Source organism: Equus caballus, chromosome 22 (genome assembly GCF_041296265.1).
Source record: "Equus caballus isolate H_3958 breed thoroughbred chromosome 22, TB-T2T, whole genome shotgun sequence".
Lineage (NCBI taxonomy): Eukaryota > Metazoa > Chordata > Mammalia > Perissodactyla > Equidae > Equus > Equus caballus.
In genome coordinates this window covers 38,216,523-38,240,242 of record NC_091705.1, presented here as the reverse complement: position 1 = coordinate 38,240,242, position 23,720 = coordinate 38,216,523, and the positions used below count along the sequence as shown (strand labels likewise).

General features: G+C 55.3%; 1 protein-coding gene across 1 annotated transcript in view; it reads left to right on the top strand.

Annotated features, from left to right (window-relative positions):
• The first annotated feature begins 6,965 nt into the window (after positions 1-6,965).
• The window catches only part of PREX1 (phosphatidylinositol-3,4,5-trisphosphate dependent Rac exchange factor 1), a 182,200-nt gene continuing 165,445 nt past the window's right edge, over positions 6,966-23,720 (top strand). The window contains exon 1 of the mRNA XM_023626697.2: positions 6,966-7,316. Coding sequence (XP_023482465.1) covers positions 7,104-7,316 — 213 coding nt within the window. The 5' untranslated portion in view covers positions 6,966-7,103. The remainder of the gene's footprint in view (positions 7,317-23,720) is intronic.

Below are 23,720 nucleotides of genomic sequence, written 5' to 3'. Positions count from 1 at the left end.
GCCACCTACACGGCTCGTGCATCTGGCTCCCGCTCCCCTCTGTTTGCATCTCCTTCTCTCCTCTTCCTCCTCACTTTCTCCACTTCTGCTGTTCCTGCCTCCAAGCCCTGGCACGTGCTCGTCCCTCTGCCTGGAACACACGCAGGGCCTGCTCCCTCACCTTTCAGTTCTTGGCTGAAATGTCACCTCCTCGGTGAGGTCCTCTTGTTACCACAGACACTCTCTCCCCAAACAGGAGCAACCCGAGCAAGTGTCTCTTGCCCTTCCTCTTGGGGTTCTTCCTCTGTTTGCTGTCGCAACAATCCCTCACCCCCTTGGGTGCGCTGGCCCAGGACTCCCGGTCACCTTCCCTGCTCTGTTTTTCTCCACAGTCGCTACCATCATCTGGCAGACTGTGTGACCCTCTGGGGTCTTCCACGTCTGTCTCCTCTGCCACTAGAATGTCAGCTCCAGGAGGGCAAGGATCCTTATCTGTCTCACTCGCTCTTCTCAGTGCCCAGGACAGAGCCAGGCGCTCACGGCGAAGTTTCTCCCAACTTGGAGTCCAAAAGGAGTATTGCAGATGTTCATTCATCCATTCAATCAATATTTAGGTGTGCTGGCACTGTCCCACGGTGAGGGAGACAGGACTCTCAGGGTCCAGTAGCAACACCTGAGAGGTAGACTGGCACGAATTTAGGGTCTGACACACCTGGGCAGCAAAGCTCTGGCCAATTGGGTGAACCTTCCTGTTTGGGTTCTCAAACAGACCTGCCTTCCTTCCCATCCCCCTTTCTCCCTCTGCTGGTTGAAACGTGGCGTTAGAGCAGCCGCCTTGGAGCACATGGTGACCGCCGCGTGTTAAGGATGGTGGAGCCCCGAGTGGGAAGGAGCCTGGGCCCCACACTTTGGGGCCACCATACCTGCCTTGGGTTGTTTGTTCCTGGACTATAACACGAGAGAGAAATAAGCTCTATTTTAAAAAACCCATTACCATTTGGGTACCGTCACAGCAGCTGTCTTTATCCTAACTAACACAGTGACCTTGACCGGGTTCCTTTGTAAGCCTCAGTTTTCTCATCTGTAAAAAAGGGACGACAGTAGTAATAGCTACCACAAAGGGCAATGGTGAGAATTTGAAGTCACCTCTTGATAGTGCCTGGTACACAGTGAGCACGCCCCAAATGGTACCAGTTGTTATGACGACTTTCCCCCTCTCCACAAAGCCTCCAGGAGTGGAATTTGCCCAGGAAATTTGGAAGGCAGGCTGCAGCATAAATGGCATTTGGAGAGGGTGTGGCTGTTTGTGTTTCTGCTGGCTAAAGCGGAAACCGTCAGCTTTCAGTAAAAGTTACCAGTGGGGTTGCCAGGCGTCTGGATTTCGACTGGGCAGCCCTATTTTTGAGCTTTCAGTCCAGGAAACAAACTGAAAAAAAATAACCACCCAAAAACCCCAGACATATAAATATGTGTCCAGTACATCTGTTGAAACCATCTGGCACCCTTGGCTGCAGACTTTCAAGACACACCATCCAGGTCAATCTCTGACCTTGACGAAGTTGTAGAATTTACCTTTTATGCAACAATCTCTTTCTGAATCTTTTTCTTAACTTTTAGCCCCAATCCAGGCTTCATGCTACAAACCTTAGGTCTTTGCTTCATTGGGAAAGCAATATGGCGGAGAGCAGCACCCCTCTGGGGCATCTGCATTTTAAGAGAGAAGTAGAAGGAGGGCAGTGCTTATTTCAAAGGAGACGGTGACCATCATCATCCAAATTGGCATGTTATTAATAATTATTCTGGGAAGACAGGTACAAACTGCGATTGTCCCATGCAATGTGACAGTGCTTGGTCGTCATGCAGTGTTTGGTCATCCTATCAACAGAAGGATCAGTTTATCTAAGTGGGGAGAAATCTTGGGGGAGGGAGGCATATCAGGTAGGATGCTTTAGCTGCAAGTAAAGTAAACTCAACGGGCTTAAACTAAAAGGGAATTTAATTATCTCATAGTACGAGAAGTTCAGAGAGAGGGTGGTTGCACAGCTGGTTAATTCAGGAGCTCAGTGACACCAAAGATCCAGGTTCTTTCCATCTGTCACTTTGCCATCTTTAACTGGTCAGCAATGTCCTCCCTCATGGTGTCAAGATGGCTGCCACACCTCCTAACATCACGGCCTCACCCAGTTATAACAGCTAACACTCAACTGAGTGTCAGGCAGCATTCTAAGCATTTTGGCTCTATTAAGTATTTTAATCCGTACAACAACCCTGCGAGGTAGGCACTCTTATTGGCCCCATCTTACAGACAGATACCTCAAAGCCCAGAGAGATTAAATCACTTGCACAAAGTCACGCAATTAGGAAGTGGTAGGGCTGGGACTGGAACCCAGGCAGCTGGTCTCTAGAGCTACAACAACATCCAGAGCCTGGAGAAGAAGGCACACATGTCAGTGGCGGGGCTGGAATCTGAACCGAGGGTCCTAAGCGTTTCCTTATCTCCTCGGGGCCATGTTTCCAAGCTTTCTGGCAGGAAGGTGATTTGGCAAAGCTCTGCAGCCGGGACTTAATCTGATATTTATGATGTTCGAATCAGACCTGGAACCAGAGCCCTTGAGAGACCTGCCTCCATCAGCAAGGCTTCCTCTGGAGAAGTTCTGGCCTGGGCGGTCCGGGTGGCTCAACCAAGACTATTAGGAAGAGCATTACATTTCGGTTCATGAAGACGTGAACTCCGGCCTGTGTGTCCAGCACTGGTTCGGCTGTCCGGCCGTCCTGTCCAATGCCAAGGGTGGAGACGCCTCTCTCCTCTTCTCAGAAGGCTGCTCTCGGTGCTCGAAATGGGGAATAGACTCCTTGGGCGGCCGGCCTGACTTACTGAGAACTCATCTGCATTTGGGAAATGATTAATCCTGGGCAGCCCGAAGACTCATTTCTCACCTGGCTCCCTTGACTTGGGTTGGAAAAAAAAAATCACCCCTTGTATTTTTGTGCTTTCTCTTATTTTTCCTTTGAAGCAGAGCTTGGGAAGGGGGCCTTCAAATCGTGCCTGCAGCATCTGAGCGTCTCGTCAGGGAATAAGGAACTGCCTGTCTGATGTTTCCAAGCAGCACAAACTTCTTCCCCACAGCTGTGAAACTTATGCAACAGAAACGAAACGGTATTTCCCACTATTTGCAAAGTACGTGGCAACAGAAACTCTAAAATTGTCCTGCAGAAGAGAATTTCCCTATTATTATCATCACATTTTTTTCCCCCTGAACTGTAGGGTTTTTTTCTCCCTTCTCTCTGTTCTTTTGGTGACTGTTCCCCAGCGATAGCCTATTTCAGGCCCTGCCTTGGAGACTGACGGGGATGTCAGGGCGCCCTGCTGGAGACCCTGGAGGGTGTGGGAGGAGGTGATGGGAAGGAGGGAGGAGAGGTCGAGGCTGCAGCAGCAATGGGAGCTCCCCCAGCTTGGGATTGCTTAGTCATGTTTTGCTCAGTGAGTCGCTCTGTGCCAGGATTAGCTGGGAGGCAGCCAGGTCGTGGACCAAGGGAGTCCCCATTGATCACACAGTGCTGGGCTCCCTGCCTGAGTCATGCGACCTGGAGTAGGCAGTGACTGAGACAGAGGCCTGGAGGTGCCACCCACCAACTCTGGAGAGGGTGAAAGGATCTCCTTGATTGATTGATTGTTAATTAGGTTATTGTCCTCCTCCCCTTGCTCTGGACTGGAAGCACCAGGAGGGCAGGAACCTTGCCTGCTGTGTTCATCCCTGTATCCCAGCCTGGCACATAGTAGGCCCTCAATAAACACTCGTTGAGTGAATGATGGAAGGAACTTGCTGTCCTTCTTTGTTTAATTCATCATTGTCTGTCCCCTTGGCTGGAATAACCTCAGCTCCGTGAGGGCCTGAATGTGCTGGTCTTGTTCACTTCTGCAGTCCCAGAACCTCACCCAGGGCCCAGCACATAGTAGGTGCTTGTGGCAGACGCTTCTCTCTTAATGACAGAACCCCAAGTTGTTCAGGCAGCCATGTCCCAGGAGATAGAGCAGGGCTGTTCCAAGTTGACGGTGACAACCCTGCTTGTGCTCAGGGACTATTCAAGGGCAGCCACGTGACCAGCCGGGCCTGTGAGGTGTAAGGGGAAGTCTGCCTCTCGGGGGCTTTGGGAAAGTTCTCTCTCTCTGGTAAGAGAGAGGCTCAGAGAGGGCCCCCTTTGACCTCTTCTTTTCTTTCCTGTTTTGGAGTTGTTGTGTCAGCAGGTGACGTGGCTGTCATGGCAACCATCTTGTGACTCTGAGGCCCCAAACCTTAGAAGAGCCACTCTGATGAGGACAGAAGGGTCAAGGCGCCTTGGTCCTTGAGGATGTCACCAAGTCCTGAACCAGCCAGAGGAGCCAACGTCCCCTGGACCTCTTGTGAAATAAACCACGTCCTTATGTTTGAACCATCAGCAGCCCATTCGTCTCCTCCTTGCAGCCAAATGCCTCTGAATGCATTCAGCTGTCAATCCATGAATTGAATAAATAAATGCCAGCCCTGCCTGGGCACTTCCCATGTGCCAACTTGGGCATCTCTGCGACAGCCTTGTGACGTGGGTCCTGGTGCTCTCCCAGCCCACAGACGAGGAAAGCCAGGCACCGAGAGCCTAAGGAATTTATGAAAAGTCGTATCATCTCTCATTGGGGACGGGGATGGCGGGGGAGAAAGACCCCAGGAATGTGAGGGAGGGACAGAATGTGGAAGAGATGGGCGTGGGCCGGGGGTGGGCTCCGTCCACAACACGGAGATGCTGGACAGTCTTTCCGGTAGGGGGTGCTGATTCCAGGGTGACGCCTGGGAGCCCTGTGTGTGTGAAACGAGTCTCTGATGTCGCAGCGAACCTTTCTTGGCACAGCTGGGAAGGGGCTAGCATCGTTCAGCACAGACTGTGCGCCAGCTCTGTGTCAGGCACTCTGTATCAGTGGTCCTCAACCGGGGGCGAGTCTGTCCCTCAGGGGTCACCTGGCAATGTCTGCAGACATTTTTGGTTGTCACAACTGGGGAGGGAGTGCCACTGGCTAGGGGGTACGGGATGCTGCTAGTGTCCTACAATGCACAGGATGGCTCCCCACAGCCAAGAGTTGTCTGACCCCAGATGTCTACAGTCCCAGGTTAACCCACTCTGCTTTACAAACACTTTTTCTCTTACAAAGACTTTCACCTTACAGATTAGGCAACTGAGGCTCAGAGAGGTGAAGCGTCTTGGTCAAGGTCACCCAGCCAGTTAGATTTGGAATGGGGATACAAATGCAAGCTGGTTTCATTCGGCACCCATGATGATCCCACTATGCTCTCCCCTGTGGTAGACAGGATTAATTTAAAGATGAGGCAACTGAGGCTCAGAGAGGTGTTGTGACCAGACTACGGTCACACAGCAGAGCTACTCCAGGGACCTCTACAATCTTCTTGGAACTTTGGGAGCCAGCTGTCTTTCAGACACAATCGAGTCTGCTCCCCAAACCTGGCAGGCTCACCTACCTCACACCCCTTACTCTCTGCTCAGGGGAACTTCACCCACCCAAAGCCCAGATCCCATGCCACCTTGTCCATGATCCCAAAGAAACAGAGCTCCGAGAGGGCAGAAGCCACCCGCTCTGTGCCCTTGCCGTTAGGCACTCACAGTATTACCCAGACGCCACTGCGAGAACAATCCTGGCTGTCTGGAAGAGAAATAAGCAATAACGTTCCAGCCTGAAGGATGATTACAGCCTACAGGGGGCTATTACATGAATCAGCTAACCCACTGCAGAGACAACAGTCTCCCGCCGGTGACTAGGGGCAGGTTAGGGACTGGGTGGACAGTTTGGAGAATGGGGTTCGGTCAAGAGGGCGGTTCGCACACGCAGTAATAATAACTAAGAACAAACATTCATAGAGAACTTTCTAGGTGCAGGGCACTGTTCCAAGTACTTCCCGTGAATTAACACGTAACCCCGTACAGGACCCCAAGAGCCAGGTACCCATTAGTACCCAAGAGCAACATTCCCATTGTATCGACCGGGACACTAAGGCTCTCTCGGCAAGGAACCCAGCCCGAGGTCACCCAGCCAGCACCTGAGCAGCTGACCCCAGGCCCCGGAGCTCCCTCACCTCTCCATACCTTCCCGCGACATTCGTCAAGCGGTTCGCTGATTATCAAGGTCACACAGAGCAGCCCGGACGAGAAGCCGCGTTTCCCCAAGGCCTTATCCCGGGCGGTGGGTGGATGGGACCGGCGCGCGGGCAGAGCAGCTGCCACCTGATTAGGAACTCGAGCGCAGACGATAAGTTCTTCTGGGAAAGGTGGGAAGAGCAGGCAGGGTCATCTCACGGGGGCAGAGAAGTTCGGAAAGAAAAAGGAAAAGGCGAAAGAAAAGAGGGAGTAAGAGAGCGCGAGCGCCGCGCTCTTCCTTTCCAAGGTCGTGGCAGCGCCCGGGGACCGCAAGGGCTGGGGGTCCCCCCAGAGGCGGCCGGCTCGCCTGCCGGGTTCGGGGGGCGGGGGGGGTCCCCAGCCGGGGGGTCGTCGCCCGAGCAGCCGGTGCGGCCGGAACTGCGCGCGGGCGCCGGGCGCGGGGGCTGCCGCGCGGGGAGGGTGGGCGTGGCGTAGCCGGCGGCGGGGGCGCCTCGCGTCCGGGCGCCGAGTTGGTGCGCTCGGCGCGGCGTGCGCGCCGCCTCGGGCCCTCCCGGCACGCGGGTCCCTTCCGCAGGCCTGCCGCCTGGCGCCCCCGCCCCCGGCTCCGGCCGCGCCGAGCGCCCCGCGGAGCCCCGAGCCCCGCCGCGCGTCTCCACGGGGCCCGGCCGCGCGCGAGCGCCTCTGCGGCCCGAGCGCGGCGTGGCACTTGGCAGACGCTCCCTGGGCGCCGGGCGGCGGCGGGGCCCGCCGTCTGGGAGCCCCGAGGGCCGGCCCCCTCCCGCCCCTCGGCCGGCCCCCGCGCGCTGCCTCCGCCTCCGTCCCGGGCCGCCCGCCCCCAGGCCCGCCCGCCGCGCCATGCGCCCGGCCCGCCGCTGAGCCCGGCCCGCCGGCGCGCCCCGTCCGGGATGGGGCGCCTGGACGCCTGAGTCGCCGTTGGGCGCCACCTCCGCGCGGGGAAGGAGCCGGCGCCGCGCGGCCGCTCTAGAATGGAGGGACCCGGCGGCAGCGATCCCGGCGGCGACGGGGCTGGGGACGGTGCCCACCCGGACCCCCGGGCCCCCGGCGCCGCTGCGCCCAGCTCCGGCCCGTGCGCGGCCGCCCGGGACTCGGAGCGCCAGCTGCGCCTCCGCCTCTGTGTCCTCAACGAGATCCTGGGCACCGAGAGGGACTACGTGGGCACCTTGCGCTTCTTGCAGTCGGTGAGTGTCGCCGGGGAGCGCGGGGGCCGCCAGCCCCGCTGCAGCGCGCAGGGGCCTCCAGCGCGGGCGGTCCCCACGACCTGTGGCCGCGCGCCCTGGGGGTCGTGAGAGTCGCCTCGGGCGGCCTGCGGGGCGCGCAGAGAAGTGGGGAGATCCCGGCGGCTCCAGAGCTGGACTGTCGCCTCCCTGGCCGGCCCGCGGTCCAGCTCCGACCCGGGGGCTGCCGCACTCCGTGTCCCCCTCGCATGCTGCCCTTTTGTCTTTTTCCTCCCCCTCCCCGCCTTTCGAATAGTTTTAAAATTAGTTGCATCCGCGAGCAGGGGCTCGGGACCCCGGCGCCGGGAGCCTTCGCTCTGGCGTTTTCCCCCGGGGATTTCTTCGCCGCCCGGTGCTCCGCTGCTGGTCTCGGACGGACCCTAGAAACCTGGCGCCCAGGGCCCAGCGCGCCGAGTAGAGCGGGATGCAACCCAAAGCCCGGCGGAGGGGCGGACATCGACAGACCCCCGGGCAGCACCCCCTGGCCCCCGCACACGCTCTTGCTGGAGCTTCGAGAGAGTGGGTTTCGAGCTCACGACTCGGCAGTCCAGCCCCCCCCGCCCCCATCTCCAAGTTGCAAAACCATAGAGTCAGACACCCTGAAATAACAACTGAGCGCTTACTATGTGGCAGGCGCCTGTTTGTGTCGTTAGAGGGTTTAACCTTTGCGAGTGCCCCAGAATTTCCCCTGTTTTTTAGGTGGGAGAGTTTAGCTCCAGAGGGGTTGAGTAACTTGCCCAGAATCACACAGCTGGCACCTTGGGGATTCTGGGTTTTGAACCAGAGCAGTCCCAGGCGGAGCTCTAAAACCCTATTCTATGCTGCATTTTTTTTTTTTTTCCTATGAGAAGGAGGAAGGGGCCACTTCTCTACTCTCCTAGGAAGTGAGAAAAGTGGCTGGAGGGTGGAGGGGGTGGGACCGGGCTGAGCCTCGCTGGGTTAGGAGACCCCAGGCCTTTCATCTCCGTGCCTCCTGCTGGGACCGAAGTCTTTTAATCCTGGTTCAGGAAGGGCTGGTGGGGGCGGTGGTGTCTCCTTCAGAGGACCCAGAACCAGGCTCTGTGGCTCCCAGTCTGGGGGGAAGAGGGAGACTGGCATCCCCTGGGGTCCCCTTGGCTTGGGGGTGCAGCAAGGCTGTGTGAGGTCTGAGTTCCAACTCGGGGAGGAGAGAGTTCTCTCTGTGAAAAGAGGAGTGTGTGTGTGTGTGTGTGTGTGTGGAGTTGTGCAGAGGCATTGAAAACCATTTGGCTAAAGGACCCTTCTAGAAAGGCTTGTGAGAATAAGGGAGGGTTAGGGTTTCTGTCCGGTCTCTCCCTCTCTCACAGTAAAAAAAAAAAAAAGAAAAAAAAAAGGAAAAAAAAAAAGAATCTGCTCCGTGTGAAGCTGGCAGTTTCTGAATTAAAGATGTCGACAGCCCTGGCATCTGTGAGCAATGTCAAATTCTAGGCAACTCCTCACTTCTCCTTCTGGGCCACTCCCTGCTCCTCAGCCTGGGAGGGAGCGAGGAAAGACAAACCGATTTTTATATTCCTGGGAAAGAAAATACCCCCTTCTCGCACTCTCTGCCCTGGATGGTGTGGTGCGTTTCAGAGCAGACACAGACCGCCTTTGGGTTAGCTGTGGTTTTAAATGGTCCGCGTGTGGAGTCTCAGGAAGCTGGAATAATGGAAATTGATTGGAATCAACCATTTTTATTATTAAGAAACAGAAAAAAAAAAGATTTCTCTACTTCCACATTATCTCCTTGGCACTTTAAATTTGCTGAGTTCATCTATTCCTTTTTTTTTTTTTTCGGTTGACCGGTCAGTTCTGAGATGAGCTGCTTCCGGCTTTGACGTCCTGGGCCAATCGCGCCACCTGCCCTGGCCTCAGCCTCCCCACCTGTGAAAGGAGGGAAGGGGAATCTGGGCTTCCTTTCTGCCTTGTCCTTTTGGGTGTCCCCAAGCTGGTGCCAGAACCGGACTGATTGTGTAACCCGACCGGCTGTACCTTGTTTGTGACCCGCAAGAGGCGTCTCTTGTTTTGCTCCATCCGAAGTGGCCCCTAGACAACCCCTAGGCCTTTGGGTTTTGAAAACCCAGGGCTTAGAGCCTGGTGAACTGCTCTTTACCCCGGCTCTCCACGGCAGGCAGCGAGGCTGGCAGCCTGCGGCTTGTGATCCTCTTCTGTCTTCCACCCGTCTCCTCCCAGCCTTTAGGCTGCTGAGGGATTGTTCCCGCTCAGGAGAATGCCCGGGAATCCTTCCCTCCTTTTAATTCCATGTGGCAGAGGCGATGGCCCTGGTCTCCTTGCGTCCCTTCCTGTGAGGGCCCGTTGCCGGTAGAAGTGAAGCCTTTGTGGGAGATGCAGAAACGCCAGGGCGGGCTTCCTGCCCTCAAGGAGGGCACAGTCTAGGGGTGGCAAAATGGATGTTTACAGAAATTTGAGTAGGTGGCTAGGCCCTGGAGCCAGACTGCTTGAGGTCAAGTGCTTGGGCTGTGTGACCTTAGGCAAGTGGCTTAACCTTTCTGAGCCTCACTTTCTCATCTGTAAAGTGTGGGATGATAATAGATCTTATCTTACAGTGTTTTTTAAGAGGATGAGTGAATTACGTAAACATATATAAAGCACTTAGAACAGTGCCTGGCAGGGAGTAAGATGTAAATATTTGTTATCATCATTATTCATTATGTTATGTGATAATTAAACAAATATTACAGATGTTTAGGGTTAAAGGATTCCAGCATCCAGAGAACAGGAGTAGTCAGGGAGGGCTGCTTGGAGGAAGTGAGATCTGAGTCAGCCCCAAAAGGAGGACAGGGACTTGAGTGAATTTCCTTTTGACCATCTAAACTCCGGAACCAGTGGTTTTGTTTGGTTCCGGGCTTGGGGCTCTGTGGTTCCTCTAGAATCTCCCCGTCTTTCCCCACCTCCTTCAGGAAGTGGATGGCACCCCCCTCCGTCTCCAAGAGGGACTGATGACTTTGGTGCTGTGTTTCGTGCATGTTTATTCTAAAGAGTCCGAGAGAGGCAAGGACAGCCCTCTTGGAGACGTGCCGGATCTCTCTTGGGGGCCACCACAGAGGTGGTAGGAGAAAATGACTCTGGACCTCAGATCTCAACATCTAGAAGGCCCGGCTGTGTTGTGTGCTCCCTGTGTGCTCTCGGGCAGCATCGATAATGATAATGACCATGCCAGTCGTCACTGTGGGAGCCGACACTGATTCACAATTTGCTCTTTTAGCACTTGACTTGTGTCAGTTCCCTTGATCTTTCCAGCACCCCTCCGGACCGAGTGCTGTTGCTATCCCCTTTGACAGATGAGGAAACTGAGGCAAAGAGCGTTTCAGTGAGCCGCCCTGGGGCACGCAGAAGCGGTGCCGGGATTTGATCCCAGGCTTCCTACCCCAGAACTCATGTCCGCAGCCACCGTGCAGACTGCCTCTGGCTTGCGAAGGTCTTGGTGCATGATTGATTAAGCTGGCGAAACTGGGATTCGAACCCCCGTCTGTGCTTCCTCCCGTGACTTCCTCTCTGTGACTCTCTGCCTCGGAACAGGCAGAGCCGTGGAGAATGGGCATGTCAGGCGGCTGTGTTCCTCCTCTGCGCTTGTGTCTGTTCACGGCCTGAGGGTTGAGTGTGGGGCTCTGGGACCAGGTGTTCACATCCTGGCTTTGTCCCATGCTGACTGTCTGTGGCCCTGGGCAGGTCACCAGCCTGCTCTGTGCCTCAGTTTCTCCATCTGTACAATGGGCATAGGATGGCACCTGTGTCTTAGGGGTGTTGTGAAGCTTAAATGAGCCTGAGGTGACAGCTCTTCGAACTGTGCCCAGCACCCATGGGTGCTCCGAATGCTCTGGTGGCTTTTTGGGAATGTGTAGCAGTGGGGAGCAGATGAGGCTGTCTGTTTGGGGCTCAAAGTCTCCCCCTTAAATGGGAGGCCGAGTGAGCCTTGGGCCCATCTGCCTCTTGGTTGGATTGGGTTTGGGGTCCCTGCCTGCCAGGGGAGAGACCTCAGGGGCAGGTGCCAACGGGTCCCCTGATGGGTTTGCCAGCTGGGCAGCGGTGGGAAGAGAGAGGGAGCCTGGAGGATGAGCAGAGAGACTCCTGGTTGGGGGCCGGTCAGCAGCTCCCCAAAGGGCTCCCCTTGGCTGAGGACAGGGACCTGTCACTCCCAGACACCCAGGGGGTCTGCCCGACCGGCTGGGCTGGGGTCCCTGAGGATCAGGGCGTGTGGGCAGAGAGCTCCCGGAGTGCTCTCTGTGGTTCTGCTTTTGGAGGGTAGGAGACCAAACTCTTCTGCTTGTTGGAGCTCTGCTTGCCAAAACAAGAAACTGTGGTTTTGTGTCGTCACTATTTTTTGTTTTTTTTTTTAAGATTCTGCACTCAGTCGGACAGTGGGGAGCAGGGCCGGGGGGTGGGGAGGTGACCAACCGGTGACTTGGGGAATTTTCACAAGGTCGTGTTGTGAAAGGTAGGATGCTAAGAGGTGTGTGTAACGCAGTTCCACTTTGGGAAAATAAACAGTGACCATCCGGTACCCACGTACCTTGGATGTGTAACATTGCATGAGCTTGGAGAAGAGGGTGGAAGGTGTGCGTCTTGTGGAGAAAGGCAGGCAGGAAGATGAAAAAGGAAAAAAAAGTATTAAGACATCCTGTCCGTAACCCTTTTTATATAAAATTATGCATGTGTATGTGAGGATACTTTTTAAAGCGTGCTGACAGAAAGAATTTATTTTCAGAACGATCATTAGATTAATGCAGCAGCAATAGTCATAATAATTTGCTAATACTTAGATGGTGCTAAATGTTGGCAAGCCCTGTGGAAAGCATTCTCTGTGTATCATCTCAGAGGTTTCAAGCATTACTGCATTTCACATTTTACAGATGAGACAAAGGCACAGAGAGGCTGAGTCAGTTCCTCAAGATCACACAGCCTGACAGAGTTGGGATTCAAACCAGGTAGCCCGCATTCTTTACCGCTACCCTGAACTGCCCCAACATGACGCTGTGTTTGTGACCAAAATTACTGCCCCTGTCAGACTTCCGGGCTGCCCAAGTGGGCAGGAACTAAGCCATGAGGTCCAGATTATCCTAAATGCTGGAGAGCCTGGACCAGGCCACTCTGTGTTGGGCAGAACAAGGTCAGGAAGTCAGTGGAAATCTTTGGATAATAAACCCTCAGTGCCAGCAGGAGGTGGCTGGGCCCTCTTTTGTGTAAGGCGTACAGAGCTCCGAACAGGTAAAACCAGAGAGAAATTTGACTGTTTTCCCTGCGTGCAAGCATTTATGGAGCACTTGCTGTGTATGCCAGGCAGTGTTCAGAGCCACAGAATGCAGCTGTCAACAGGGCAAGTGTGGTCTTTGTCCTCACAGAAGGATGACTCAAGGGAGATGCTGGAACTCGGGCATCTGAGTGAGCGTTACTTCAAACAAGCGTACTGGGCACCTGTTGGCGGTTATTGTGGCATTTGCCCTCCTGACCGTTGATCTATCACAGCAAGAAGAGATGGATGGGGTTGGCGTCCCTGGCTCCTGGAGGCCTCAGGGCACCTCTTTCTTAGAGAGTGTCCCCTTCATCAAGCCAGTGAGCGGAAGACCTGTTGGGCTCGGGGCCACTCCCTCAGATCGAGAAACCCACATCCTCTTTGCTTCTCAGCCCTCCCTCTCGGAAAGCTTTTGCAGGTTCAGTCTGTGAAGCAGGCCCTGCCTGGCTGCAGAACTTGACCTCTTAGACTTTTGTGATTTCTTTTCTTTTGTCCCTCAGACACAGGAGTGGGGAGGGGTGGGGGGGGAGGGTCTGGATCTCCTTGTTTTGCGAGTGAGACCCCCAGAGCGACCCTCTGCAGCAGTTGTGGGCCCCAGAGGGTAGTGAGCTCCGGTCAGTTGTAGTGGCTCTGCAGCTGGTCAGGTTCCTTCCTGAGAGGCCTTGGGTGGCCCCATCCTTCTCTGGGGATTTGTGTCTTAGCCTGGATCAAGGTCCCTCTTACAGAGGTTCCGCGGGGGGCGTTTCCACCCCAGCAGCTGGTCTGTCTTTCAACCCTTGGCACTGCTGACGTATTGGGATGGATCATTCCTTGTTGTGGGGGCTGTCCTGGGCGTCGTAGGGTCATCCCTTGTTGTGGGGGGCTGTCCTGGGCCTCGTAGGGTTGTCTCTTGTTGTGGGGGGCTGTCCTGTGTGTTGTAGGGTCATTCCTCATTGTGGAGGGCTGTCCTGGGCGTTGTAGGGTCATCCCTTGTTGTGGGGGGCTGTCCTGGGCGTCGTAGGGTCATCCCTTGTTCTGGGGGGCTGTCCTGGGCGTTGTAGGATGTTTCGCAGCATCCTTGGTCTCCACCCACTAGATGTTGCAGTACCCCCTTCCTCCAGCTGGGACAATCAAAAAATGTCCCAGACATTGCCACATGTCCCCTGGGGGGCAAAACAGCCCCTGGCTGAGACCCCTGGGCTAAAACCTCCTTTGACCACCAGCTCCGCTTTCAGACCATTTTAGGGCATTTACGTGTGGAGATACGTGGAATCGAGGTGTATCTGTGTGTGTGTGTGTTTACATAAACAGCATGATGCGGCTCGTTCCTTTCACCCAGCACGGTGTCTCGGGTTCGTGGTTTAGAGACAGACTCCAGAGACAGGCGGCCTGGGCTCCAATCCCAGCTCTGCCCCTGTGTGACCTTGGGCAGGTCCCTCGGCCTCTTTGAGCCCTGGTTCCCCGTCCGCAGAATGGAGACGACGGTCGCCCTCTTAGGGCTGCTGGGAGGAGCAAGTGTGGTGGACCAGGTGCCTGGCCCGGCTGAGCGCTGAGACGAGGGCAGCCTCGCCTGGCACCTGCTGCGGGCTCTCCTGCTCCCCGAGAGGAACCTGGGAGGATGAAGGGAAGCCTCCAGCCTCCCAGCCCTGTGTGGAATCTTAGGTTTATTTTTATTTCCTCAGCTCCTTGAGGACCAGAAGGGGATCCGCCCGCCCCCCTTTTGTCTTGTGGTTGGACACTCAATCTGTGTTTACCCGCCTGGTTCCTTCCCCCGGGTGGAACTGGCAGACGAGCCCTTGATTCTGGGCCAGGGGAGGCGAGGCTATTTCAGGCTGGCGGGAGCAGGGCCACTGAAGGCTGGTGGAGGCAGGTGGCCCTCAGCCGCCAGGATCTGGGGACTTGACTTTCCTCCTTGCTGGGGTGGACGGCTTCTGCAAGGAGCCGCTCTCAGGTGGAGCAAGGCCAGGGTCAGAGTGGGGTGTGGGCAGTCAGTGCTTTCATTCACAAATTCACTCATTCATTCAGTAAATGGGCATTAAGTACCTACTATGTGCCAGACATTCGGCTGGGTGCTAGCACGTGACCAGAACAAGATGGAAAATGTTCCTGCTGTTGTGGAGTCTTCAGACAGTACCAAAAAAGGTCACTTGGGAAAGTGACAAGAGGTGTAATAATAACAACATAATCCATGGAGGCCCTACTATGTGCTAGGTACCGTGCTAAGTGGTTTGTATGGATTATCTCTTTGAGTCCTTGCAAAAACCCTCTGAGGTAGATGTCATCATTACACCTGTTTTGCAGATGGGGAAACTAAGACCCAGAGAGGTTGAAGAACGTGCTCAAGTCCACACAGCTGGGGAGTGGATGCACCAAGAAGGAAATAAAATGGGGATACGTTGGTGATAGGGATGGTGGCACCTATTGAGATGGGGTGGTCAAGGAAGGCCGCTCTGGGGAGGTGGTATCTGACCTGAGTCCTGTGGCAGAGAAGGAGCCAGCCAGCTGTGGGAAGAGTTGAGAGAAGTGTGTTCCAGGTAGAGAGAACAGCATGTGCAAAGGCCCTGAGGCAGGACCATGCTTGGTTTGTTTCAGGAACAGCAAGAGGCCGGGGTGCCTGGAGGGGAGAGTGAGGGAGATGAGGTTGGCATGGGTAGCAGGGGCCAGGTGGCATGGGCCTCCAATGCGGGTGGTTTTACTCTTTGTGGGGCGAGGAGCCTCAGGAGGGTTTTAGCAGGGTGTGGCATGGTCTTGATGATCTGAAAGTCAGGACTGCCCAGGGTGCTTCCCCAGGTCACAGCAGCCACCTCCTGCCTCCAGCCTGGACCTCCCCTCCACCATGGGGGTGTCTTGTCTTCTCCAGGCTGCTCTGTGCCCCAGGCCATCTCTGTCCCTGTTTGGGTGTCAGCCTCCCCATGGGTACTGTGTCTGAGCCGGCCACACCCGGAGAGGAGTTTGCCCCGGTTGTGTGGCCTGGGCGTGGATAGCGTGGTGGCCGTGGTCGGAAAGGCTGGTGAGGTGAGATGGGTCCCGGCTGCCGAGACGGGAGGCCACCTCTGTTTTCTCTTCAGGAAACTCATTTGCATGATGGAAAAACTGTCGGTGGCGCCCTCAACCCCACCTTCCCCTCGTGGCCCTCGCCACCACCACGCTTGGTGCTCATCACTCTCCCCTCTGCCCCGTGGGGCAGGGGTTTCCTACCCACTTCCTGGGTGAGGAAGACGGAGGCACAGAGGCTGAAGTGGCTCCGGAGGACGCGTGGCCGACGAAGGGCCGGGACAGCTGCAGTGTGTCCTTGCTCTCCCAGCCTCCGCGTGCTCTCCCTGCAGCTGGAAGGGCTCCTCCGGGCCACCACCCCGCTCCGGCCCTGCCCTGGCCCCGCCTCCTGCCCAGCAGAAGCCAAATCCCCGAATGGCTCGGAAGGCCCCTCGAGATCTGCCCGTTGCTTCTCCGTCTCCTCTCCTGTCATTCTTTCTCCCTCGTACAGTTGCTGTTTTTCAATTGAGACGTGATTCACACACGTAAACCTCACCCTCCTGAGCGTCCCGGTCAGCGATTTTGAGTGTTTTCACAAAGTTGTGCAATCGTTAGCGCGTCTTCTGCCAGAACCTCCTCGTGCCATCACTCCCCCCTCGCACCCTGCGTGCCTTGCTGGCCCTGCTCACGCACAGCAGGCTGCCCCTGCCCCAGGCCTTCTCGCCTGTTCAGTCTGGAACGCCCCCCCACCCCCCCCCCATCCAGGTGGCTCACTCCTTCAGGCCTTTGCTCGGAGGCCATGTGACCCCCGGCCCCGTTTGGAATTGTACTCCGCTCCCCGCTTCCTGTCTCCTTGTCCCTTCGTTGTCTGTTACTCACTTTGCCTCTCTGCCAAGATCAGTGCCCGGCACACAGTCGGTGCTCATTAAATATTTCTTGGATGGAAAAAATGCTTCTCTGTCCACCTGTTTTTGTTTTGCTGCATAGTGTGATGGTCTCGATCTGTGTAACTGCTGAATGTTGTTGTGCAGACTTCCGGGCACCTGGGGCCACGCTGGTCTGATGCTCTCTAAGGTAGCCGAATGTGTATGGGGGGCATGGGCTGAGGAGATTTCGGCGCAGGGGAATTTTCTCCAGGGTGGTGTCACGCTCCAGCGCCCGGGGTCCGGCCCGTGCTCCTGCCCCTGGTGGCTGTGTGGCCCTGGTGCTTCCCCTTTCTGGGCCTCAGTTTCTCTGTCTGTAGGATGGGTTGGCGCCCTCTGATCAGCACCTGGCACACGGTCAGGCTCCCGTCAATGGTGGTGGATCTTTTGTAAAAATTAGTTTTAGATTCTTAGTATTTCCCTAGTTTTTGTAGGGAAATTACAGATACAAAACGACAATTACAGGGTCTCATCTTGAGAAAACTGCCCCAGATCCTTCCTGGGGCTTGAAGTAAGCGTCTGAGTTTGTTCGGACCCAGCGGCCCCTTGCCCTGGACTCCTGGTCTCTCTGCTCTGAAGGCGGTCCGAGCACGGGCGTCTCTGGGACGGCTGTAGTTTGGAGCTAGACGATTGACCCATCCTCTTCTGCAAGGAACCCACCCAAAGATGGAGAAAAAAGGTCAACTTCTCGAAAAGACACTAAGGCCCCTCCCGTTCCCCCACTGTGAGTTCCCTCCATGGGCCTCAGAGGGCACAGAGCGAGCTGCTTCCCCGCTGGCTGGGCCGGGCTGTTTTACAGCTTCCTTCGTTTGGATCCTTGCAGTTGTGCACATGAAGAGACTGAGGCCCAGAGCGGTGCGGTCATTTGCCTGAGATCACACAGGGGTGACATATCGGTGACCTGTTGCCACGTAACAAATTACCACACTTAGCAGTTTGAAGTAGCATCTGTTGGTTGCCTTGCAGTTTCTGTGGCCACAAGTCCGGGCATGGTGTGACTGGGCTTTCTGCTCGGGGTCTCAGGAGGCTGCAGTCAAGGTGCTGCCCAGGGCTGCGATGTCCTCTGAGGCTCGGTGTGTGGGGGGGGGCTCTGCTTAGGTTGTTGGTCGAATTCAGCTCCTCACGGTTGCAGGACTGAGGTCCCCATTTTCTTGCTGGCTGTTGGCTTGTGATGGTTCTTACCTCCTACAGGCTGCCCTGAGGTCCTAGCCTTGTGGCCCTCTCGAAACCTGACCCTTACTCCTTCATAGCTGGTGGGAGAATCTCTCTCCCTTGGGAAAGGGCCCAGTTCACTCCTCTTTTTTCCAGTCCCTTTTTAAGGGCTCACCTGATTAGGTCAGGCCCACTCTGAGTCAACTGATTGGGCATCTTAGTTACATCTTCGCAATCCCTTCACCTTTGTGAAGTACCCTGATTTAATCCCAGGAGTAAACCCAGGCCCCAGCCCCTCTGTTTAAAAGGGCGTGTACACAAGGGGGCAGGACTCCTGGGGGCCATCACAGGTTTCTGCCTCCCATCATGGTAGGTGGTGGATTTGAACTCAGGACTGTCTGATTCCAAAGCCCATGTTCTTGACCCCGGCGTGTTACTCACTCCCTCTTGATTAAAGTGATTGCTTGGCCAGTGGAGTGAGCCGGGCTCATTCCAGTGAGGTGGGATGTATGGCGGGGTGCGCCTTCCTCCCCGGCGGGACCTGGTCTGTCTAACACGGACCCGGTGTGTCCTGCAATGATTTGCTGATTGGGTTGTTGAGGGCAAGCTCGGAGCATCTGCCCCCCTCAACTCCCCCTCCCCGCTCCACTTGCAGGTTTGGGCTCAGACCTGTCCCCGGGGCAGATGCCTGAAGCCTCCCTCTTTAGGAGCCATTTATGCGAGACATTGTTACCCTGAGGGTGGGGTGGGAGTGAGGAAGCCATTCTGGGTGGTATTGATTTCCAAACATTGGGGCTTTTCCAGGTAACTTATTACTTAGTGATTTCAATTTAATTCCTTCGTGCTCCGAGAATAAACCCCGTGGGTTTCCAGCCCTTGGAAATGTATTGACAGTTGGTTTGTGACCCAGCATATGGTCTACGTTAGTGACCGTCCGTGTGCGCTGGGGACACGTGTGTGTTCTGCTGTCGTTGAGTGGCATGTTCTGTTGGTGGCATTTAGATCAAGAGGGTAGAGAATGTTGCCCAGGTCTCTCCTGTGCCCACTGAGTTTTGGTCCCCTTGTTCTCGCAGTTACTGGGAGGGGCTGTGGGGGTGGGCACCTGTGGTTGTGCGTCTCTCCCGTGCGTCCGGCCAGCTTTCCTGTTCGTATTTTAAAGTCCTTTTGCTGAAAGTGCACATTCACAATCGTGTCTTCCTGACGAATTGACTTTTATCTTTGTGAAAGACGCCTCTTCACCCCGACGGCGCTCCCTGTCTGGTCTCTTCAGTCTGGTGTGGGTACAGCCACGCCGGCTCTCTCCTGCTTCCTGTTTTCCACCTTTTGCTGGAGGTAGGGGCACAGAAAATCAACGTTCGTTGAGTCCACACTGCTTACTCTGGCTTCCAGGGTCTCCTGTATCTGGGCTCTGCTCATCGTGCCGGCCTCCTGTCCCCCACGTTCCTTATGCCCCGGGCCCGCTGGCTTCTTCTGTTTCTGAGCTGTGCTAGGCTGGTTCCGGCCGCTGAGCCTTGTCATTTGCTGTTCCTCTTGTCCGCTAGGCCTTTCCGGGGATTGGCGTCAGGGGTCCCTCCCCGTCTTTGAGGGTCCCGTCCTCAGAGAGCCTTATAGTCGTGTTCTCTATTTCACCACACCTGTCTTCTTGGTACCTGTCACTCCTTGAATTCTCCTGTTTCCTTGTCTAGTGTCTGTCTCCCTCCTTAGAATAGGAGTCATGAGGTCAGGGCCCTGTGGGTGTGTTCCCTCCCAGATCCCAGAGCTTAGCGCATCCTGGGCGCTCTGACTGTGGTGGTGGAGGGGGCGAATGAACGAGTGAAAGGCCTTGGATGGGGCCACTCTGTGACAGAGGCCCTCCTGCTTCCTGCTACTTTCTTTCTTTCTTTTTTTTTGTGAGGAAGATTGGCCCTGAGCTACCATCTGTTGCCAATCTTCTTCTTTTTGCTTGCGGAAGATTGTCGCTGAGCTAACATCTGTGCCAATCTTCCTCTCTTTTGTATGTGGGATGCTGCGACAGCGTGGCTTGACGAGCTGTGCTAGGTCTGCGCCCGGGGTCTGAACCTGCGAACCCCAGGCCGATGAAGTGGAATGTGCACACTTAACCACTGTGCCACCGGGCCGGCCCCCCTGCCACTTTCTCAATGAGTGGCTTTGACTTTGGGGAGTGTGAACCCCTGCATGGGGCGTGGCTGCAGACTGGCGTCCTTGCCTCCTGCCCTGCCTGCCCCGGGAGGACGGAGGGAGCTCTGTGCGGTCCCAGCCGCCAGCTGATGGCCGGCTGGGCTGTTGATGGGTGGTTTTTAAGATTTATTTCCCCTCGATCACAAAGGTCATAAATACAGTGCGGGAGCGTGTGTCGGAAGCACGTTTCGTTGCATCCGTTCAGCGACAGGCGCTCTCTCTTCTGGAACCAAGTATGGTGAAACGCTTTGTGTGTCTTACACATTCCTCTGTACATATGGGGTCTAGGCACAAAACTCCACAGGCTGTGTTGATGGGCACTTTAGGACACTTTTTCAAAGTTAATGTTTTGGTAACTTTTTATTTTGACATTTCAAGAAATACAGAGCACCCTGTGTACCTTTCACCCAGACTCACCGGTTGTCAGCGATGGCTACGTTTGTGCCATCACTCCCCCCACCCCACATACACGCACACATAGATTATTATTATTATTATTACTTCGATCCCTTTGAGGGTAATTGCAGATGTGATGCCCCTAAATAGTTCAGCATGGATCTCCTCAGAACATGGATATTCTTCTATATAACTACGGTACAGTGAAGAAAGGCAGAAAATTTAACATTGGTACTAAATTATCTGATCTACAATTCAAATTTTACCTATTTTCCCCAAAGTGTCCTTTATACCTATCCCCCTGCCCCCCTGTCCAGGTCCAGTCCTGGATCTCGTGTTGCATTTAGTTGCCCTGTCTCTTTGGTGATTTTGCTGTCTGCGATTTCTCCCCCTCGTGCTGGTGGTGGACACTCTCTGCTAAGATGTGGCTGTCATTGCTTATCCCGGGCCACCACTTACCAGCTCTGTGATCTTGGGCAGATGACTCCTGGGATGTCAAATGGGAAACTCTCTGTTCCTGCCTGATAGCTTGTTCCGCACCTTGCGTTGGGCGCCTGCCGTGTGCCTGGCCTGGTTTTGGATGCTGGGGCTGCAGGGCAGGCGAATGTCCTGGGGGGCTTCCACTCTTGCGGTGCTGAGGGGCGAGGATGGGTAGAGTGGTCAGTGCTGGGCACCGAGCTGGCTCCCAGGGACGCCTGCCACACACCGGCTGCATCTGCTGCCACTGTGCGCCCTGTAGAAGGTTTGGAAAAGGGAGACGAGTAACAAGGTCTCACCCTTCCAGACAGCCATGGGACCTTGGGTGCGTTTCCTCCGTGTTCTTCACGTTTTGTTTTAGCAGAAGGATTGATCACACCACACACACGATGCACGACTGGCTTCTCTTGTCCCTTCTGTGCACTTGCTCATGTGACTGCTGAGCACTCTTCGTCACCCAACCTTTGATGGCTTCATGGTGAAATGTGGGGGCTGGAGAGCCCCCGGTCCAGGGGCAATCCTGGCTACCTACTGGCTGGAGGATCACGGGCAAGCGGCTTTACCTGTGTCTGCCTCAGTTTCCTCATTTCTGAAAAGAGTGCCTACCTCTTAGATTGATGGGGCGTTAGATGAGTTAAGAGCCATGGAGCTCTCAGGACGCTGCCAGCACAGAGTAAGCGCTCCATGTACACAGCTCTGATTTTAATAACCATTACAATAATAGATGACAGTATCATACGAATACAGTTATTATTATTATTTAGCCACTCTCATAGTGGGCGTTTATTTACGTAGCTTTTAGCATTTCTGAGTTACAGACCACGCGCATCTCTGTTCAAGCCCCCAGTTCTTTTCATCGATTTGGTAACTGAGGGCTGAAGAAACCTTGGTTTACAACCTCTCGGTCTTTACTAACCCACATAAATCACTGACAGCTGGAATCCTAGACTCAGACTGTCAGAGCTGGAAGAGGCCAAGACGTCTTCTCATCCGCTCGTCTCATTTTTCCAGAAGGGGAAACTGAGGCTCAGAGCCGTTCGGTGGCTCGGCCCAGGCTTGCCCAGCGAGTTTGCGGCTGAGGTGGAATTTGAGCGCAGGTCGCCTGCTTCCCACTCCGTGATTTTCGGCTTTTGTCCCGCAGCTGAGACCCTTGCAGGGCGGGGGAGGTTTAGGTCGGATCCAGAGCAGTTGGATGCATCCTGTGCGCCCGGAGGATTCCTGCGTCTGTCGAAACTTCGCTCTCAGATTCTCTGACTTCACTGACCACAAGTTGGGGGTGTGTGTGTGTGTGTGTGCGCACGTGTGTGCATGCATGTGTGCGCGCGTGCATGTGCGTGTTCTGGCCCTTGCTGTGGGCTCATGTCCTGTGCTCGCTGCTGAGGACGCAGATGTGATTAAGGCAGAGTGTCTCACTGTCGCTCATGGTCCGTGGGGCCGTAGAAACACACAGAAAGAAATTGGGGGTCGTCAGGCCAGATCAGGGCCGTAAGTAGGTTTGTCAGGCCTGTATAGTGTTTTAAAAATTTTCCTTAGTTGCCAACATCGAAAAATCCAGAAATTGCACACACAAATTTATATTTCTGGCTTCTTAAATCGTCAGAAGGTCTATCCACACCAAGCTCGCGTTCCTACAGGCGGTGAGCTCAGTGGGAGCTGAATAGCAGCTGCTCCCTTAGACAGGGCTCACAATCTTCAGTTTGCCGCAGTCTCCACTCCTCTCTAATACCCTCACGTGGAAACCAAACATTGATTGCCATTTATCATTGCGCTTGCCCTGCTGCTGCTTTTTTGTTTTTTGTTTTAAAAATAGTAGAGTTAAGAGGACAATAGAATATTTCTTCTAACCCCTGTTTCTATCAATTGGGAAACAGAAAGCCAGACCAAGAAGGTCATATATTTTAAGAAAAGTAGGAGGTGGCAGGTTTCTCTTTGGAAGAAGATGTGTTTAATAACCACAGATGCACTTTCCCGTGACAAGGGCGCGACTTTCATTGCCATTACAAAGGACGCGCCTCCCCCCACCCCCCGACTGTGAGCGTTCAAGTTTGAGGTGCGTGTTCCCGTTTGTGGGTGGGCCTTCTCTCCTCCACTGTGGGGGGGAGGTGGTTCTCCCTTGGAGAGGGTCCCTGATACCCACCTTCCACTTCCTGCGGCCCGTGGGCACTGCCTCTCTTTTCCTGTTTGCGGCGTCAGCTGTTGGCTGGAGGTTCCCACTTTCGGCTGCCCTGGTCCTGACTGGTGTTGTGTGCTCTCACTTCTCTGGGCGACCTGGGAGGGGAAGCGGTGGGCTCTCACAGGGCTGTGGGGGGTCCCTCAGCCATCTGGGCTCCTCTCGGACTGCACTCTGTCCCGCTCAGGCTCGGCTTCATCTTGTGCTTGTGCAGCCCAGTGGAGATCTCGCGCCTGCCTCGTTTCTCCCCAGTCCAGCAGGTTTTGAAATAATAATAATAACAGCAATGACAGCAATAATAATAGCACCGCTTTGCTGACGCGAGCAGCAGGAGCTGGTGTCTGGGCTCTTCGGTTGCAGTGGCAGGAAGCCCAGCTCGCTGCCTTCGCAAAGACGGGACTTGCCCGGCTCGTGCTGGTGTGTCTGCCCGGTGGCCTGGTGGGCTGTGAGTGGCCGCCTTGGGTCGCGTGCCCGTCCCTGAGTCCGTCATGGAGACTCTGACTGGCCAGGTGTAGGGCAGGGCCCGGCTGTGCCACAGGGCAGTGGGGGAGTGGTGGTTCCCAGCAGGAAGACCCCAGGGTGCTGGGCCCCAAGGGCACGGTGCATCTCTCCTCCTTTATGCTGGGGGCTGCATGCCAGGTTGGAAGCCTCTGCTTCTCCCAAATCTCGGTCCTGGGGGAGCCCTGTTGTCACCTGGCCTGCCTGCACAGCTCCATGGTTTTGCACTTCCTACCTTCAAAGCTTTGCTCATGTCCTGCCTCCTCCGGAGGCCTTCCTGGACTGTTCTGGCTCTCCCATGGATCTAGTAATGACACCAGTGGACACGTCCCCAGTGGACACGTCCCAGGCAGGGTGGCCTCCCAGAAACCTGA